This window comes from Ictalurus furcatus, chromosome 5, assembly GCF_023375685.1.
Source record: "Ictalurus furcatus strain D&B chromosome 5, Billie_1.0, whole genome shotgun sequence".
Lineage (NCBI taxonomy): Eukaryota > Metazoa > Chordata > Actinopteri > Siluriformes > Ictaluridae > Ictalurus > Ictalurus furcatus.
Window position 1 is genome coordinate 4,134,660 of NC_071259.1, and position 15,552 is coordinate 4,150,211.

Genomic DNA, 15,552 nt, shown 5'->3' on the forward strand with positions numbered 1-15,552 from the left:
TCCTCCTCCTCCTACACCTGACTACAGCAGAGTATTCGGTCTGCGATATGCGACCACACCGGGTCTATGACTCTCCGTGAGACCCTACATGAGCAGAAGATGCTGATTTGCTGCTGTGCTGCTTCGTGAGCGAAGCCCCCCCATCATTCCCACTACACGAGTTTAGCCGGAAATTTCCGAATTTAGCCGGCGCATGGCACGACTGGGATTTAAACTCTGGAGGTCACTTGGGGCAACTTAACCTCCAAAATTATGGGACTGTGTATCCTGAACTAAAGTGCGTTGCTATGATGTAGACTCGGAAAGCAATTAGTAAGCGTTGTCGGAGATTTTCATGCAAGAGGAAACAAATAAATACAACGAAGAAAACTTTCCATTCTGATGTGGCTCTAACAGGTCCCATATGGAGGCCATCAAAAGCAGATGCTTACAAATTAGTAGTATCCCTGCTGTCATGTGGTCTATAGAGAAGGCAGAAGTATACACAGAGCACAAACACACACACACACACACACACACACACACACGTATCCAAGAGCGCAATCAAAAATACTCATAAAAGTAATTTTAATGGGGATTACTTTATGATCTTTCTCAAGTTAAAATGTAGACAGATCTACTTTTAATACATTACGTACAGCTGTTTTCCCCTGTGGCTGAATCTCCAATGGTGTACAAGGCAATAAGGTATACTATGAAGGGTGTACAAGGCAATGACATATCTCTATATATCTCTCTCATATTATATATACATATATTTTATATATATATATTTTATATAATACAAAATACACTTATTATAAATTGGTTCATTATAATAACAGACTTGTCTGGTAATTAAACCTATATACTGTATCATGATATCATAGAAATGTTTTTGATAATCGTGATATATATTTATTTATTTTTGTCATATCGCCCACCTCTAGTTCAGTGAATTCATCCTGGCATCCCTAATGCACCCACAAACACACACACACGAGTGAAGTCAGCAGAAGCCACACTTTTACACATATGCAGCTGAGCGCTACTCATGACTCAACCTGAAGAATGAAGCTGTGTAATCATCTCTTACATCTCATCCCACGCTTTAAAAATATTAACCAAAAAAATTCCTTATTAACGTGTAACACCATACATTGAAGTAATGTAGTAACACGCTACACCGTGACCGAGTTAACGATCTCTTTCTGCATTATATTTTTAAATGGTAGTTCAGGCTAAACATTTTACGTGCTCGGATGACTAAGACCCCGAGAAGTCCTAACAAGAGTATGACATTTCAAAAGGAAGTGTACACGAAGGTCAAAACACACTCACCCACGCTTTAAAGCTGGGATATCGGCTTAGTCAGTTAGTGGGCGTGTACGGGTCTCGCTGGTTTACACGAGTGAAAGGACAAAACACATGCACTTTGTAGGGATGGGGCGATATCTTATCGTTTGCGATATACTGGTAGAAATTCTCCCCACTTTAAGAAGTAGTCTTCCCGTGATAATAACGATAAAGCCTTGTTGATAACGTATGTGTGTGTGTGACGGTCTGCGACCCGTTCGCAGCTCACGTGCAGAGCGAAAATGAGTACGGCGAAAGGCGGACATGAAGGTGAGGAGGAGTTTATCCTAAACATAAATGAGGAGCTTCCTCTACAATCTGGAACTGGTTCGGTTACAGAAAATCAGTTTTACTTTTAGATCAGTGTGCTTCTGAGGCTCCCAGGACCGTCACCGTAAGACCGCCGCCGTCTCAGGACCGTCACCGTAAGACCGTCGCAGTCTCAGGACCGTCACCGTAAGACCGTCGCAGTCTCAGGACCGTCACCGTAAGACCGTCGCAGTCTCAGGACCGTCACCGTAAGACCGTCGCAGTCTCAGGACCGTCACCGTAAGACCGTCGCAGTCTCAGGACCATCACCATAAGACCGTCGCAGTCTCAGGACCGTCACCGTAAGACCGTCGCAGTCTCAGGACCGTCATTGTAAGACCGTCGCAGTCTCAGGACCGTCACCGTAAGACCGTCGCAGTCTCAGGACCGTCATTGTAAGACCGTCGCAGTCTCAGGACCGTCATTGTAAGACCGTCGCAGTCTCAGGACCGTCATTGTAAGACTGTCACAGTCTCGGGACCGTCATTTGTAGCTAAAAACAGTGGTGAATGGTACTATATTTATATCGTCACTGATCGTTATCGCAATAAATACCAGAAAATATTGCGATATAGTTTTAAGTCCATATCGCCCATCCCTACTGTTTTGTATTTTATAACGGTGAGCGTCAGGACATCACAGACTGTAGGTTTGAGTGCTCTTGATTACATAAATGAAGGGTGAATGAAAAGGATGTACAGCCTGCCTGACCTAAAACGACAGAGATCAATAACAAATCTAATTTGCTAAATAAAAAAAGAATTTGAAAAAACGAAGAGTTGAAGGTAAACCCGGGCAGGATGAACACGGAAATCCTGACTGTAACACTGTGGAATGAGAAAATGTGCCTCTATAACATGTGCGACAGAAACGCGGAGGCGATATCACACCCATCCGTTGACGGGAGCCAAAGAAGCAAAACTGGATGTGGGATGGATGGCGTTACGCGTTACGCTCTCCCCTGTCTATCACAGCAACACGAGCCAATCATGGGGGTCGGAGAGCTCAAGCATGTGGAAGACGGCGGATAGCGCGGGTAGTCCTCCTTAACGAACTGGATTTCAATTCGTAACGAGTTCTACAGTTGAAAATGAATCCATGGCTTGCATCTTTTTAGTCCATTTTATAATAATTCGTGTGCAGAGCGCCCTGTGAGCGAGGAGTTTGTATGTTCTCCTCGTGCTTCAGGGGTTTCCTCCGGTTTCCTCCCCTAGTCCAAAGACATGCACGGTAGTCTGACTGGCATCTACCTATATCTCTATATTGTCCCTAGTGTGTGAATGTGTGTGAGGTTGTGCCCCGTGATGGACTGCCACCCCGTCCAGGGTGTCCCCCGCCTTGTGCCCCGAGTCCCCTGCGATAGTCTCCACTATAAACCATCATCGCTTACAAATACAGGCAGTAGTCCCACTACACTACGGACAAAGTTTTTCTTATTTATTTATTTTCCACTTCTGTTCGGCGAAAGGTAGCAATCAGGATTTGGGGCTGCCTTTAAAAGAACATATTTACGCCAAATCTCCCGGCAAAGTTGCTGCTTAATTATAACTCGGGGAGACCTTGTGATGGAGAAAACATTTTTTACCGCTACAGTCACATATGCACTGTATACACACACACACACACACACACACACACACACACACACACACGTACACAGGCTGTTATTGGTGTGACAGTAATAACGTCCCTGCAGAACGACGGACGGTTCGTGATGACAGCCGATCTGAGCCGGCACCTGCGTCAAAGCAAAAGGTGTGCGCGCTAATGAGACAGAAAGAGAAGGGTGTGAAATAGTGCACAAGGGTGTGCGTGTGTGTGTGTGTGTGCTGCGTGCTACATTAGTGCATGCCTCGTGTGACAGGTACGCCGAGTCGTCAGCTAGGGGGTGTGTGCGCTTTCCATGATGACGGCTCAATCAAGGAGTTCGGAGTTGAAGTCTTAATTGAAAGGGTTTCGTTCGCAGAAAAATAAACGACCCGACAGATCACACGTGTTCGCGCGTGTGTGTGCGTGCGTGTGCGTGCAAGGTTTTTGCGCTTGCTTTTACTTCCTCTTCTCTCGCCAGCGTTAGGAGGTTGTCTGTCTCGATAATGGACATGATGATGAGTCCTGGGACCCATTGACAGGAAGACTAAAAAAAAAAAGGCATGTACCTCGACACAGCATTATGGAAAAGTTTGCATCATCACACTCGTGAAATTTTTTCAGTCCAAAATCTGAGTCATGCGATGAGCGTAACTCGTCGGATTGCTGAAGCCGATGTTATCTAAACAGCAATCACGCCTGTCTAGTGAGGAGGGAGAGACGGAACCAAGAGTCACCGAAGTTCAAGTCGATTGTTTCTCTTTAGCGATGACGCAGTAGGTTGCATAAACGACCGACTTTTCACCCTCCTCCCTTTTCTGCAGATAAACGGGCTCGTCACCATCGCAAACTTGAATGTCGAGAGTCGTTTCACAATCTAAATCCTCACACACAAAAAAAAGTAAGAAGCGAGATCACGTGACCGGGCAAATCCATACTCCGCAGTGGGTTAAGGGTAAAATTGCACATTAGCCTCAATTACTAGCGTTATTGTGTAAGGATTTGGCAATAAGATGAAAGTGGCACGTTCTGGCTTGTGGCTTTCGGTGAGCTGAAAATCGGTGTGCTTCCGCCGAGCTTTCAGAACCTTATTGAGAAAATCGAGGGCTTCTTTACGCTCAGGAACCAGGTTCTGATTTGGGTTTCCAACGTTTCAGCTTGGGGAACACCGTGATGACTGGGCCTCGTTTATCAAGCTGGATACACACCGATTTACACGGAAATCATTCAGATGAGGATGAGGATTCACGTACGGATAGGGTATTCATGAAAATCCCATAAATTCAGGAACGCCGTCACATCCTCATCCTGTAAAGCACACGCTTAAGAAGACTAACTAATGCAAATCTCAACCGATCGGTTTCAAATCTTATAATTCGATAAGTGCATTTTCATATACGGATTACGCAGTCAAGTTCGAATGGCTTGGTTCTTTCATACACACTCAAGTTAAATATTTCTGAGACCCGTTGTTACACGTAGGCCTAAATGGCGTTAAGAAAATGTTACGCTTGCTTTAAAATCTAAAACCTTGCCCCCCCACATATAACAAGTTGGTGTTCAGCGTTGACAGGTCTTCGCTTTTGTACTGTGGGAATCCTCGGTTGTTCGTCTTCGCAGGCCGGGCCATTTTTACACACGCCCTCACACACAGGACGAGCGGTCAGACCGAGACGACCGATCCCATGCCCTGAGAGAGGGCACGGCGAGAGAGCGAGAGAGGGAGAGATGGGAAAAATGTCAGCGGGGGTTGTTGAGGTACGGCGGTGATGTGTTTCAGCACAGAAACTGCCCCGGTGACCCCGAGAATGCGTTTAACAATCCAGTCAGAAGAATGAATGAATGAATGAATGAATGAACGCCACGAGTGACTGAATGGGGGAACGTACAAAGGGGAAGGAAGGAAAAAAAAAATGATGCACAAAAATCGTCTCCCACACAATAGGAGCTGAATTACAGTGAATTCGGTCACGGTGCACAGAATGAATGAAGCACACAGATCTGTGGAACTGAGAATTACGCTCCGGTTATCAGCTTCTAATGCCGAAGGCTGAATTTGACTCATTTTTCTGTTTTCATTATCCCCGATTCGAATACACGGATATAGACGCACTTCATAATTGGCTTCTTATTATTCTAGCTAGATTTTCTGTGCGGAATTAACAAGCGAAAGAACAATGTTGTTGTTGTTTGGTTGGTCTCCCCCCTCCCCCCTTCCAATTCAAAGTGGGCGGGACTATACCTGTTCGGTGAAGGTGAAGCACCGGTCACAATCAGCCGTTTCCTTACATCAGCTAGAACAGAAACGGAAGAGACTTGCTCGCTCGTCCTCTCGGTGTCCGACTCTGAGCACAACTGCTTCGAGTTAAACTGTCGATCGTTTTATATACGTATATATTGGGAGTTAGTGTGTGCCGACGGTGGTCTATACACTTCATCTTATTTATTAAAAAGCTGTGAAAGGGACCAGAATTAGCGGAGAGACTGGATCATACACAGTACTTTAAAAACATGCTGGCGAACTCTCTTAACAGTTAAGACTTAAGAATCGTAACCATAACTGTTTATTAGAACTAGAACTAGGGAGGCTGTGGCTCAGGTGGTAGAGCGGGTTGTCCACTAATCGTTGGGTTGGTGGTTCGATTCCCGGCCTGCATGACTCCACATACTGCACCCCAAGTTGCTCCTGATGGCAAGTTAGCGCCTTGCATGGCAGCTCTGCTACCATTGGTGTGTGTGTGTAAGTGAATGAGACCCAGTGTAAAGCGCTTTGGAAAAAAGCACTATATAAGTGCAGACCATTTACCATTTCTTAAGCTAGTTGCCACCAGGCGATAGCAGACTGCTAACCACACAACTTTTCTTTCATTCAACTCTCCACTCAGGCGTTCCTACAAGCTTTCCTAGCACTAGCGCTGTGACGAGTTGTTTACGTTGCCAAGGAGAAGCGGTTATCAATCAGTACGCGAGCCGACATGCCCGGACAGTTCTGATCAGGCAGCTTTTACTTCTACTTCAAAATCATAGATAGGGATACGTATTTCTCCAAATCTAACCGATCTGTTACTAAGGGCTTCTCAAGATGTACGCAAGTCCAGACAGGAACCGGTAAAGTTATTACCACAAGCGCTGCACGTATATGGACCGTTTCTCCACACACCCAACATCATAAAGGATGACAAAACGTTTCCTCGTACGCGGTAACAAAGCGTTCCTTCAGCGACTGCGTAAAGAGATGAGCTGGACTCACGATATGCATTATGCCACATCAGCACGGCTGGAAAAGCCGGCGAGCCGACTCCCCGACACAGGGATCTTATCAATAAGCAGCACACAGGCTCAGTTGATGTCGAGCACGACCTCGTGACCCTGGTGTCACGGTGACCGCGTCACTGTGTCCAGTTGGTTGGCTTGCGTGGAATGCAGCGATCACGCCGAACCATAAAGGATCCTTTCAGCAAGTGACCGCAGCGCCCGGCGCCCCAACACTGGCCGTGTGTGTGATGGGGAAGCGACTACTTCCAGCTGCTGATGTCACAGCTGGCTGCCGTGATGTCACGCTCGCGTCCGCGTCGTCTCAGTCTGCACTCTTCTTTTGCAAAACTGGAGCTCTTATTCAGAGATAATGCGCTGATGCCGATTTATTCAGTTTTGCATCCATCCATCTTCACAGGAAGAAGGGGGGGATCGTTTATGATTTTAAAAGAAGAAAGGTCACGTCTAAGGGGCCGAGTTCAGCAGGGTCACCTAGCCCGAGACCCAGAATCTAAAATGTAAAAGACTAAATGACGTCTGCCAATGAATTTTATTTAAAAAAAAAAAAAGGACTTCACTTAATCTTGACATTTGCAGATTTACAAAGCACTCGACTGTACGGTGCAGAGAATGCATTATTTAACGGTGCTGAGTTCTTGATTGGTCAGAAGCACACTGAAGCCAAGGGCACGAGATGATTGTGTTAACACAAATAAATATATTACGTTTTAATGATACGTTTCATTTGTAAAATCACAACAAATTGAACCACTGCGGCATCAACACGTCGTACTGTAAGAACAGTTTTAGGGTTTATAACGTATGGTGTAATTTTCCCCGACTATTAATACATTATTTTGATCTTTTTCGCTGTCACACGTGTACGTTATGGCAACATTATGGAAACACTGACTACGTTTACATGGACAGCAGTAATCCAATTATTGACTTTATTCTGAATAAGACGTATAATATTCTGATTAAGGTGTTTACATGAGTCGCTTTTAGAATACTCCTTTCATGTTCCCGTTTTACATGTTATAGAACATAGATCGATTAATGGCACATGTCATTATGTCACCGCACCACATCGTCTGACGTAGCTCCAGAATTTCACGCATCGACATACAGTTCATCTTCGTTATGGGACCGTATACAGTTTTGGGCGTTTAGTTTTTAATTTTACGGGAGCTTCAAGTGCTTTCAACGAGAGAGCGTGGGCTGCGTCCGAAACCGCGTACTTACCTACTATATAGTAGCCAAGATATATGTATTTCTCCTACTATATAGTAGGTAAGTACGCGGTTTCGGACGCAGCCGTGCTCTCTTGTTTGCAGTCAAACGGTTGAGCACTGCCGTGTCCTGTCGCACAATGCGGTGAAAACTCTCACACGACGTTAATAGCGTGATTAAGGTGTGTACACGTCTGTAACACACCACGATAATGCGACTAAAACAGGAATACTCCACACGTCTTAATTCGATTTGTGTTTACTTCGAGTATGACTTTATTCGGATTAAGGTCAGCAATAATCACTGTTTACATGCCAGTTTCTTAATCAGAGTATCGTCTTAATATCGGATTATTATCGTCCGTGGAAACGTACGGTACGTGTTTGATGGTAGATTGAGCCTTAAACGATTAAAGAAAAAAATCGTGTCATTACGGCTCCTCCTCGCCGTAACCAACGCAAAATCGAGCAAACTCCAGAATATTCGGAGGAGCGTGAGACGTTTTAAAAATTACCGCAGGAGTTTGCACTTCGCACCAACTGAGGTTTTATTGTACCATTAACTTTAAAAGAAAGAAAAAGAGAGAGGCTGAACTTATTATCTGTAAGTAGATTTTTTTTTTTTTTTAAATTACAAAAACAGAATCAGTCAGGAATGACATTTTTCACACTTGGTTGCTTTTAAACAGCATCGTTTCATGATTTTAGCTCATGGTTATGTTGCTGTTTTGTAGAATAATTTAAATAAATCAGAGTTTTGATGATCGGTGAGATTCAGGCTGCACTCGCCAGCGCCTAGAGCGGCTGAAAGCCAAGTCTGCCTACTTCTCAAACTCTGATATGTCAAAAGCATATGCAATTAAGAGATGCAGGATCTAGAAAAGGCACGAGCGGTAGGACCGAGCCATCGAGACACCTTTTCGGCCGGTACTGATCCCTGATGCAGATCCTCTGAAAAATGAGAAAGCTCAGGTCACTCTCAGATGTGCCATTTAGCTTGCACTGGTTAACTTTATACTGATTTATTTCTACCATAGAAAGGCTCCGTTTTAACATGCTGCATTATACAGACTAAAACATATCGCTCTGGCAAAGCTATGAGATCAGTTGTAGGATGTAAACCACAGCGTGGCATAAGATATTTAGTGATTGCTTTGAGCAGCGCTCCAGACATCACCTGTCGCGATGACTACTTCTGTTGGACGATATATCGTCCCAGAAATAATTGCGATAAACGATATTATTGTCATTCAAAGACCATTCTGTTTCACAGATATAATAGTGATATAATATAATAGCATAATAATGCAAGTACACCCTTTCAAATTTTTAATTATAAAGAATATTCAGACCTCGCAATACAACATTGCGAATTCTTTATGCTTTAGTTATTCGAAGTGTTTATTTAATTAAGCCGCTAGTAAAGGGCTTCGGTTTACCGCTGTTCGTTCTGGTTTTTTGTTTTCAACAGCACGTTTTGGTTATTAGAATCGGTGCTAGCGCTTGCTACACGTCTCAAACCCATGGAAACGTACTGTACGTTAGGTCGTACAATAAAGATCCTCTACCGATAGACCTGTGTTGTTCCGCATGAACTTACAGCGTGGATTATATACACACACACACACACACACACACACACACACACACACACACACACACACGAGTGCTGCGCTGAGATCTTAATGAAAAATTCTCCGATGTTCGGTCACGAAAACGGACGAAAAGAAATCCAAAATTTTTAAGGATGTGAATGTCCTTTACGATAGAAATCATACTCTGTAATCAGGATTTTTTTTTTACAGGACCTGTAGAACATTAACCAGTTCATTTAAACTTATACCCTTTTCAATACATAATATAGGAATTATATTTTATTCTATTACTTTTACTCACAAGGAAACAGGGGTCCTAGGGAGAGATATTTTTGGGGGGGGGTTATTTTTTACACATTATTTCTTATCTGTGTAGAAGATAAGATAAGAAAATGTGTTTACTTTTTTTCTTGACAAAACTATCAGTCATAAAACAAGCGTATAAAACTGCAAGCTGGGTGGTTATTATTATTATTATTATTAATAATAATAATAATAATAATAATAATAATGAGTCCAAGAGGAGATACAGTCAGATAATACAGGCTCAAATTGAATCTGCAAGAGGAAAATAAAACGCATAATTTATTCTCTAACCAAAACACCAGTCTAAAACTTGGTGAGAAATGTTAGCATGCTAATCGAGCTAAAACAACCAAAAAAGGATTAGCAACAAAGCTAAAACGTCCCGCTTTGCCTTTTTATTATTATTATTATTAATATTATTAATAATATGAAGCTGGGAAGATATATTACACCTTTCAAATGGTTTACATTTTCAGAAAAAAAAAACACTTTTAAACTAAACTTTACACACATATATATATACACACACACACACACAAGACACCGGCGAGCTACATGCTAGCAAGCTAACGCTAATATTAGCTAACTAGCCGGGCCAAAACAACCCTAACAGCTCACTATTCATCCGAGAAATCTCTTTCATAATGGCTTGTTCGTGATACATACCAGCTCATGGTGTCGTGTTTACTCCAGTTTAACCGCGAAACACAAGTTTATTTCCAAAAACATCGCCTTTTCTACCTGTCTTATTTACAAGTCTGTACCCAGAAAGTGAGGAAGTTGTACAGGGTTAGCGTTCCAATTGGAAGCCAAGTCAACCAAGTAGTGCACTAGATAGGGTGCGAAAGCCATTCTTTTATGCACTGAGTAGTAGTCATTGTTAGGGAATAACGAGTTATTTGGTATTTTGCTGTTTAGAGGATTTAAAGTACGGAAAGCAAAGTGGCTGAGTTGGGGTTATTTCAACAGGTGGTTGAGTTTTACAGGGTTCTGAGGTCCAGCAACAACAACAACAACAACAACAACACAAATGCATAATTTTAATAACAGTGTTGCTATTGGCATTATCGAAAGTAAGGAATAAAATCCTGAGGGAAATAATCCTACTGCTACGACCCGGAAGTTGATTATTTTCCAATCAGAGCATGCCTGTTAGTGTTTTATTCCACTTATACCCCAGCAGCTGTCCAGTGCAACCCTTTCTTTACTCAGTTAAAGAATGTTATACTTATTGTCCTTTTTATATAGGTGTAAACAGTCTTCTCACATCCGCCTCTTTCTTTTCTCTTTCTTAAAGTTAATCAGATTTTTTTTTTAAAAATCTTTTCCAAAAATGTTTCCTTATGTCTTAAACCCAAACGTTTAGTTGAAATAGATATATTGGTACAAAAGAAGTACATTTATTCATTTGGCAGCCGGTTTATCCAGTTCAGATGCTCAGTGTCTAAACACTGGCTTTTATTCACACTCCACCCTGCTGGGGGGAAGAAAAAAAAAAACAACAAAACACTTTTAATGGTTTTAATGGGAATTGTAATGGTCCCTGTGGGTCTCTACTGGTAACTTGTTCCTTTTACATTTATGGCATTTGGCAAAGCTTACATTTGTCTCATTTATACAACTGAGCAATTGAAGGTTAAGGGCCTTGCCCAAGGGCCCAACAGTGGAAACTTAGCAGTGCTGGGGCTTGAACTCCTGACCTTCTGATCAGTAACACAGAGCCTTCATTCTGTCTAGTGGATATCATTAAGAACCAATAATGGTTATAGTAAAGTTTTTAATGGTTAGGTAATGGTTTGTAATGGTATTTGTAGTGGAAACCCTTAAAATTTCTGTGAGGGTTTGTATTGTTTCTTGGGGGGTTTTTTCAGCAGCGTACTCTTTCACATTTTGAACAGTTTAACTGTTTGGGAGTGATTATGTGGGAATAACACTGAACCGTTAAAACCTCCATTATAAGACTGTCATAACCATGTCATTATACATTGAGAAACCTATAGTCATATGTTTTCATGACAGATAACGTCCAGTGATGTGACTGTCATGTTACTGTTAGCAAGAGTAATTCTATCACATGATCATTTTTACTGTGAGTACTCTACTCACAGTATGTTTTATGTACTTCCTGTCTGAAAACGAAATATGATAAGGAATAAAATAGACAGGTCATGACTACCAAAAACAGCACTTCGGAAAGCTCTCTTTTCTCTCTCTCTCTCTCTCTCTCTCTCTCTCTCTCTCTCTCTCTCTCTCTTGAGATTAATAAGACAAAAAAAAAAAGTAGTTTGTCATGTTACCGGAAAAATAAAACTGTACTAAAGCCCTTTGCCTCAGAAAACTTTCAGGTCACAGTGTTACCTCTGTGTGTTACAAAGCCCTGACACTGAAGACTCCTTTCATTAATGTTAAATAAAGACCTCCTCACAGAAAACGGCACCATATCAACAATAAAAAAATTACCGTTTAAGTGGAGAACCTACCGTACGAGTTCCTGTGTATGTTGCACAAAATGTTTGTATTAAAAAGCACTGTGGTAATAACATGAGAGAAAAAAAAAAAACCCTAAAATACATTTTTGTAAATATATCCAGGTTTCATTGTTTTGTTTTTTTTTAGTCCTTGATTTGATTGATTTTTTTTTTAGTCCTTTTTACGATGCTGCTAAAGACTAAGCAGCAACACTAAAACTCATAACTTGACATTTCTGGGATGAATGTGACACTAATCTTTGCCAAGCATTATGACAGACATCAAAAAGTATGTGTTCTAATATCTTTCATAAACATGTGATTTTGTAAACGTTGTTCTGCTGTCAAACATTATGGCAGCTGTTAGTAATATTAGCATGACACTGTGATGCAACTTATAATGATTCAGAAAACTAGTCACGATGCGGTATGTTTATAACATGATGCAATCCAGCCAGCCATTTTTTGTACCGCTTGTCCTACACAGGGTCGTGGAGAGCCTGGAGCCTATCCCAGGGAACTCGAGGCACAAGGCAGGGGGAACCCTGGATCGGGTGCCAATCCATCGCAGGGCACATTCACACACTACGGACAATTTAGAAATGCCAATCAGCATACGACGTGTGTCTTTGGACTGGAGGAGGAAACCGGAGTACCCGGAGGAAACCCCCGAAGCACGGGGAGAACATGCAAACTCTGCGCTCACAGGGCAAAGGCGGGATTCAAATCCCAAACCCCAAATGTGCTACAAACGTGCTAACCCTGACGAAAAGGAAAAAAACCATAAGACAATGAATACTATAGTGAGAAACGGATACGTGTAGTGATCAGACCAGAATATTAAAGTGGTATGACCAGTCGTGCGAATGTGTTTTGTTTTTCCTTCATTAAGGCATGCATGTCATGAGCTTCTCTTAACGGTGACGTCAAACGTCAGAACGGGGGTAAAATGTGATCTCAGCGACATTCACCGTGGCACGGTTGTTGATGACAGATCGAGTATTTCAGAACCTGCTGATCTCCTGAGATTTTTACACGCCTCGTGGACACGCCTCGTTGAGAGAAGTCAGAGGAGAACGGCCAAACTAGTCTGAGCTGACAGGAAGGCTACCGTCACTCAAACAAGCACTCTTTTCAACCGTAGTGAGCAGAAAATCAGCTCAGAATGCACAACACATCAACCCTTGAGGAGGCTGGGCTTCCTACCTACCTACCACAGCAGAAGATCACATCACACTGGAACACAAATCTGAAGCTAGAGACGGTCACCAAAAGAGGTCTGAAGAGGTCTCCTGATCTTTTGTCTAATCAACAGGTGAACGTTGACTCTTCATGCTGTAGGAAAGTGAGCGAGAGTAGCGTGTCGTACAGAAAATGGTCAAAAGAGTGTTTCTAATGATCAATCACAGCAAGCGGCTCAGAGGGTGTAAACCGCTGACGTGGACTCGGACTCCAGCTGAACGTAATCCCCGATGGACGAGACACTAAGGTCACGTTTACATTTGGTGCAGCGCCCTCCGGGCATATTGCTCTGCACATACGAGCATAAAAGAGGCTTTTCAGCTTGGCGAGGATCTCGAGATGGGCAACGAGCGGTCGTGGTCAGAAAACACCCGAGGAGCAGCGACTGTATGTGCTCATTATTTCCATCGACAAACACGCAACACGGCGCATTTTATAACCGCTTTCTCTTAGAAATCGTATTAAGCGAAAGCGTCCGAGATATACCGTACGCCGTACGCACATCATGTGCAAACGTGCGACGAATGAACACGTAACACCTGCATTTACATCTTTGGCGTAAAACCGTAAAGTTAGAGCTTTACCTCTGACTCTTACAAACCTCTGACACTGGAGACTCCTTCCAAACACGTTAAATAAACGTCTCCTTAGAGAAAACGTCACCGGATGAACACGTGTTTAAATCTCCACCGTAGAAGAAACGACAACGTTTTAGATGACATGCTTTCATTTTTATTGTCATCATATTCATTCATGAGAGATATTATGATACTTTCCACCATTGCACATTGTTGCCATATGACGACAATTTACCAACGACTCCCTGTAAATAGAGATCTATTATATATATATATATATATATATATATATATATATATATATATATATATATATATATATATATATATATATAATTTGAACTAATTCAAGTAATAAAAATAAAGGGAATTTATATATATATTTTTATGTAAATATAATAATTCATGCAGTAGAGGGTTAATATAAACCTTGTAGCCGTCACTATTGTCAGAGCTGCTTTTATAGAAAATGCATCACCGCCTGCTGACCAATCAGAACGAAGAATTCAACAGCGCTGTGTTATAAATGAATATAAATAATAGTAATGCACAATTTTGTCAGCCATTTTGATACGGCTATATTTTTCCTTCAAAAAGCTGACCTATTTGATACAGTACATGTGAACACCCAAGCATCTCTGGATTCAGCACACACACACACACACACACACACACACACACACACACACACCCAAAGGCTCCACTTCCATCTAATCTGTGAACACTACCTTCTCTGTTTTCCTGGTTCAGTTTGGCCCGGCTTTCTGACAGTTCTTGGCAATGAACAAATAAATAAATAAATATATATTTTTTAAAATAAATAAATAAAAATCAAATCAAAGAAAGAACACTTATGCCAGAAGCTATTTTTGTAACAATAAAGAAAACAACAGTTGTTTTGTTTTTTTTTCCCCCTTCCCCATACCATCTATAACCATCCCTGAGAAATAAAGATATCAGTCCAAAAAGAACAAGAAGCTGTGGAGGAGCGCAGGAGCCAGATCCGTAGAGAGCGTCAACGTTTGCCTCTTCGATCAGAGCGCGTAACCTATTCATGCTAAGATTTTCCTCTTACAGCAAAGATTTTAGACAACAAGAGCGCACGCACACACACACACACACACACACACACACACACACACCAGTAGTGTTATCATTATGATTTGCATCAGTGCATAAATCTCTCCGTCTCTGCTTCGGATCGAAACCGATCCTCATCCCTTCACTTCATCCAATAACACAATTGTCATTTCGACATTAAAATGTCAAGCACATGAGCAAATGAAGCAAAACTGTACAGTGTCGGTAGCATTTTGAAGCATACACCCTACTGTATGGTTAAAAATGGGACTGCTGTAATTGAATTGAGAAATGTTTGTGACATTTCATTGGAAATTTTCCAAATCGAATCGGAAGAACCGTTTTAATTACGCACTTGAAGCACCCATGTATTTGTCTTATATGTATTACGTGTTTGTGTTACTAACACCATCTAGGAGACGTTCTGAAAGCTTCTGCCAGTCCTTAAATACAAAACGTGAGCGCTTTCATGGAACTATTGTTTAATATTAAATTTCAGGGTCGGGGGTTCGATTCCTGCCGCTGCTCTGTGTGCGTGGAGTTTGCATGTTCTTCCCGTGATGCG

The 15,552-nt window shown here is 42.1% G+C and overlaps 1 protein-coding gene across 1 annotated transcript in view; it reads right to left on the reverse strand.

Moving 5' to 3' along the window:
• Positions 1 to 10,434, reverse strand: part of bin3 (bridging integrator 3) — a 50,073-nt gene extending 39,639 nt beyond the window's left edge. Inside the window, exon 1 of the mRNA XM_053624295.1 lies at positions 10,286 to 10,434. Coding sequence (XP_053480270.1) covers positions 10,286 to 10,293 — 8 coding nt within the window. The 5' untranslated portion in view covers positions 10,294 to 10,434. The remainder of the gene's footprint in view (positions 1 to 10,285) is intronic.
• Positions 10,435 to 15,552: the final 5,118 nt, after the last annotated feature.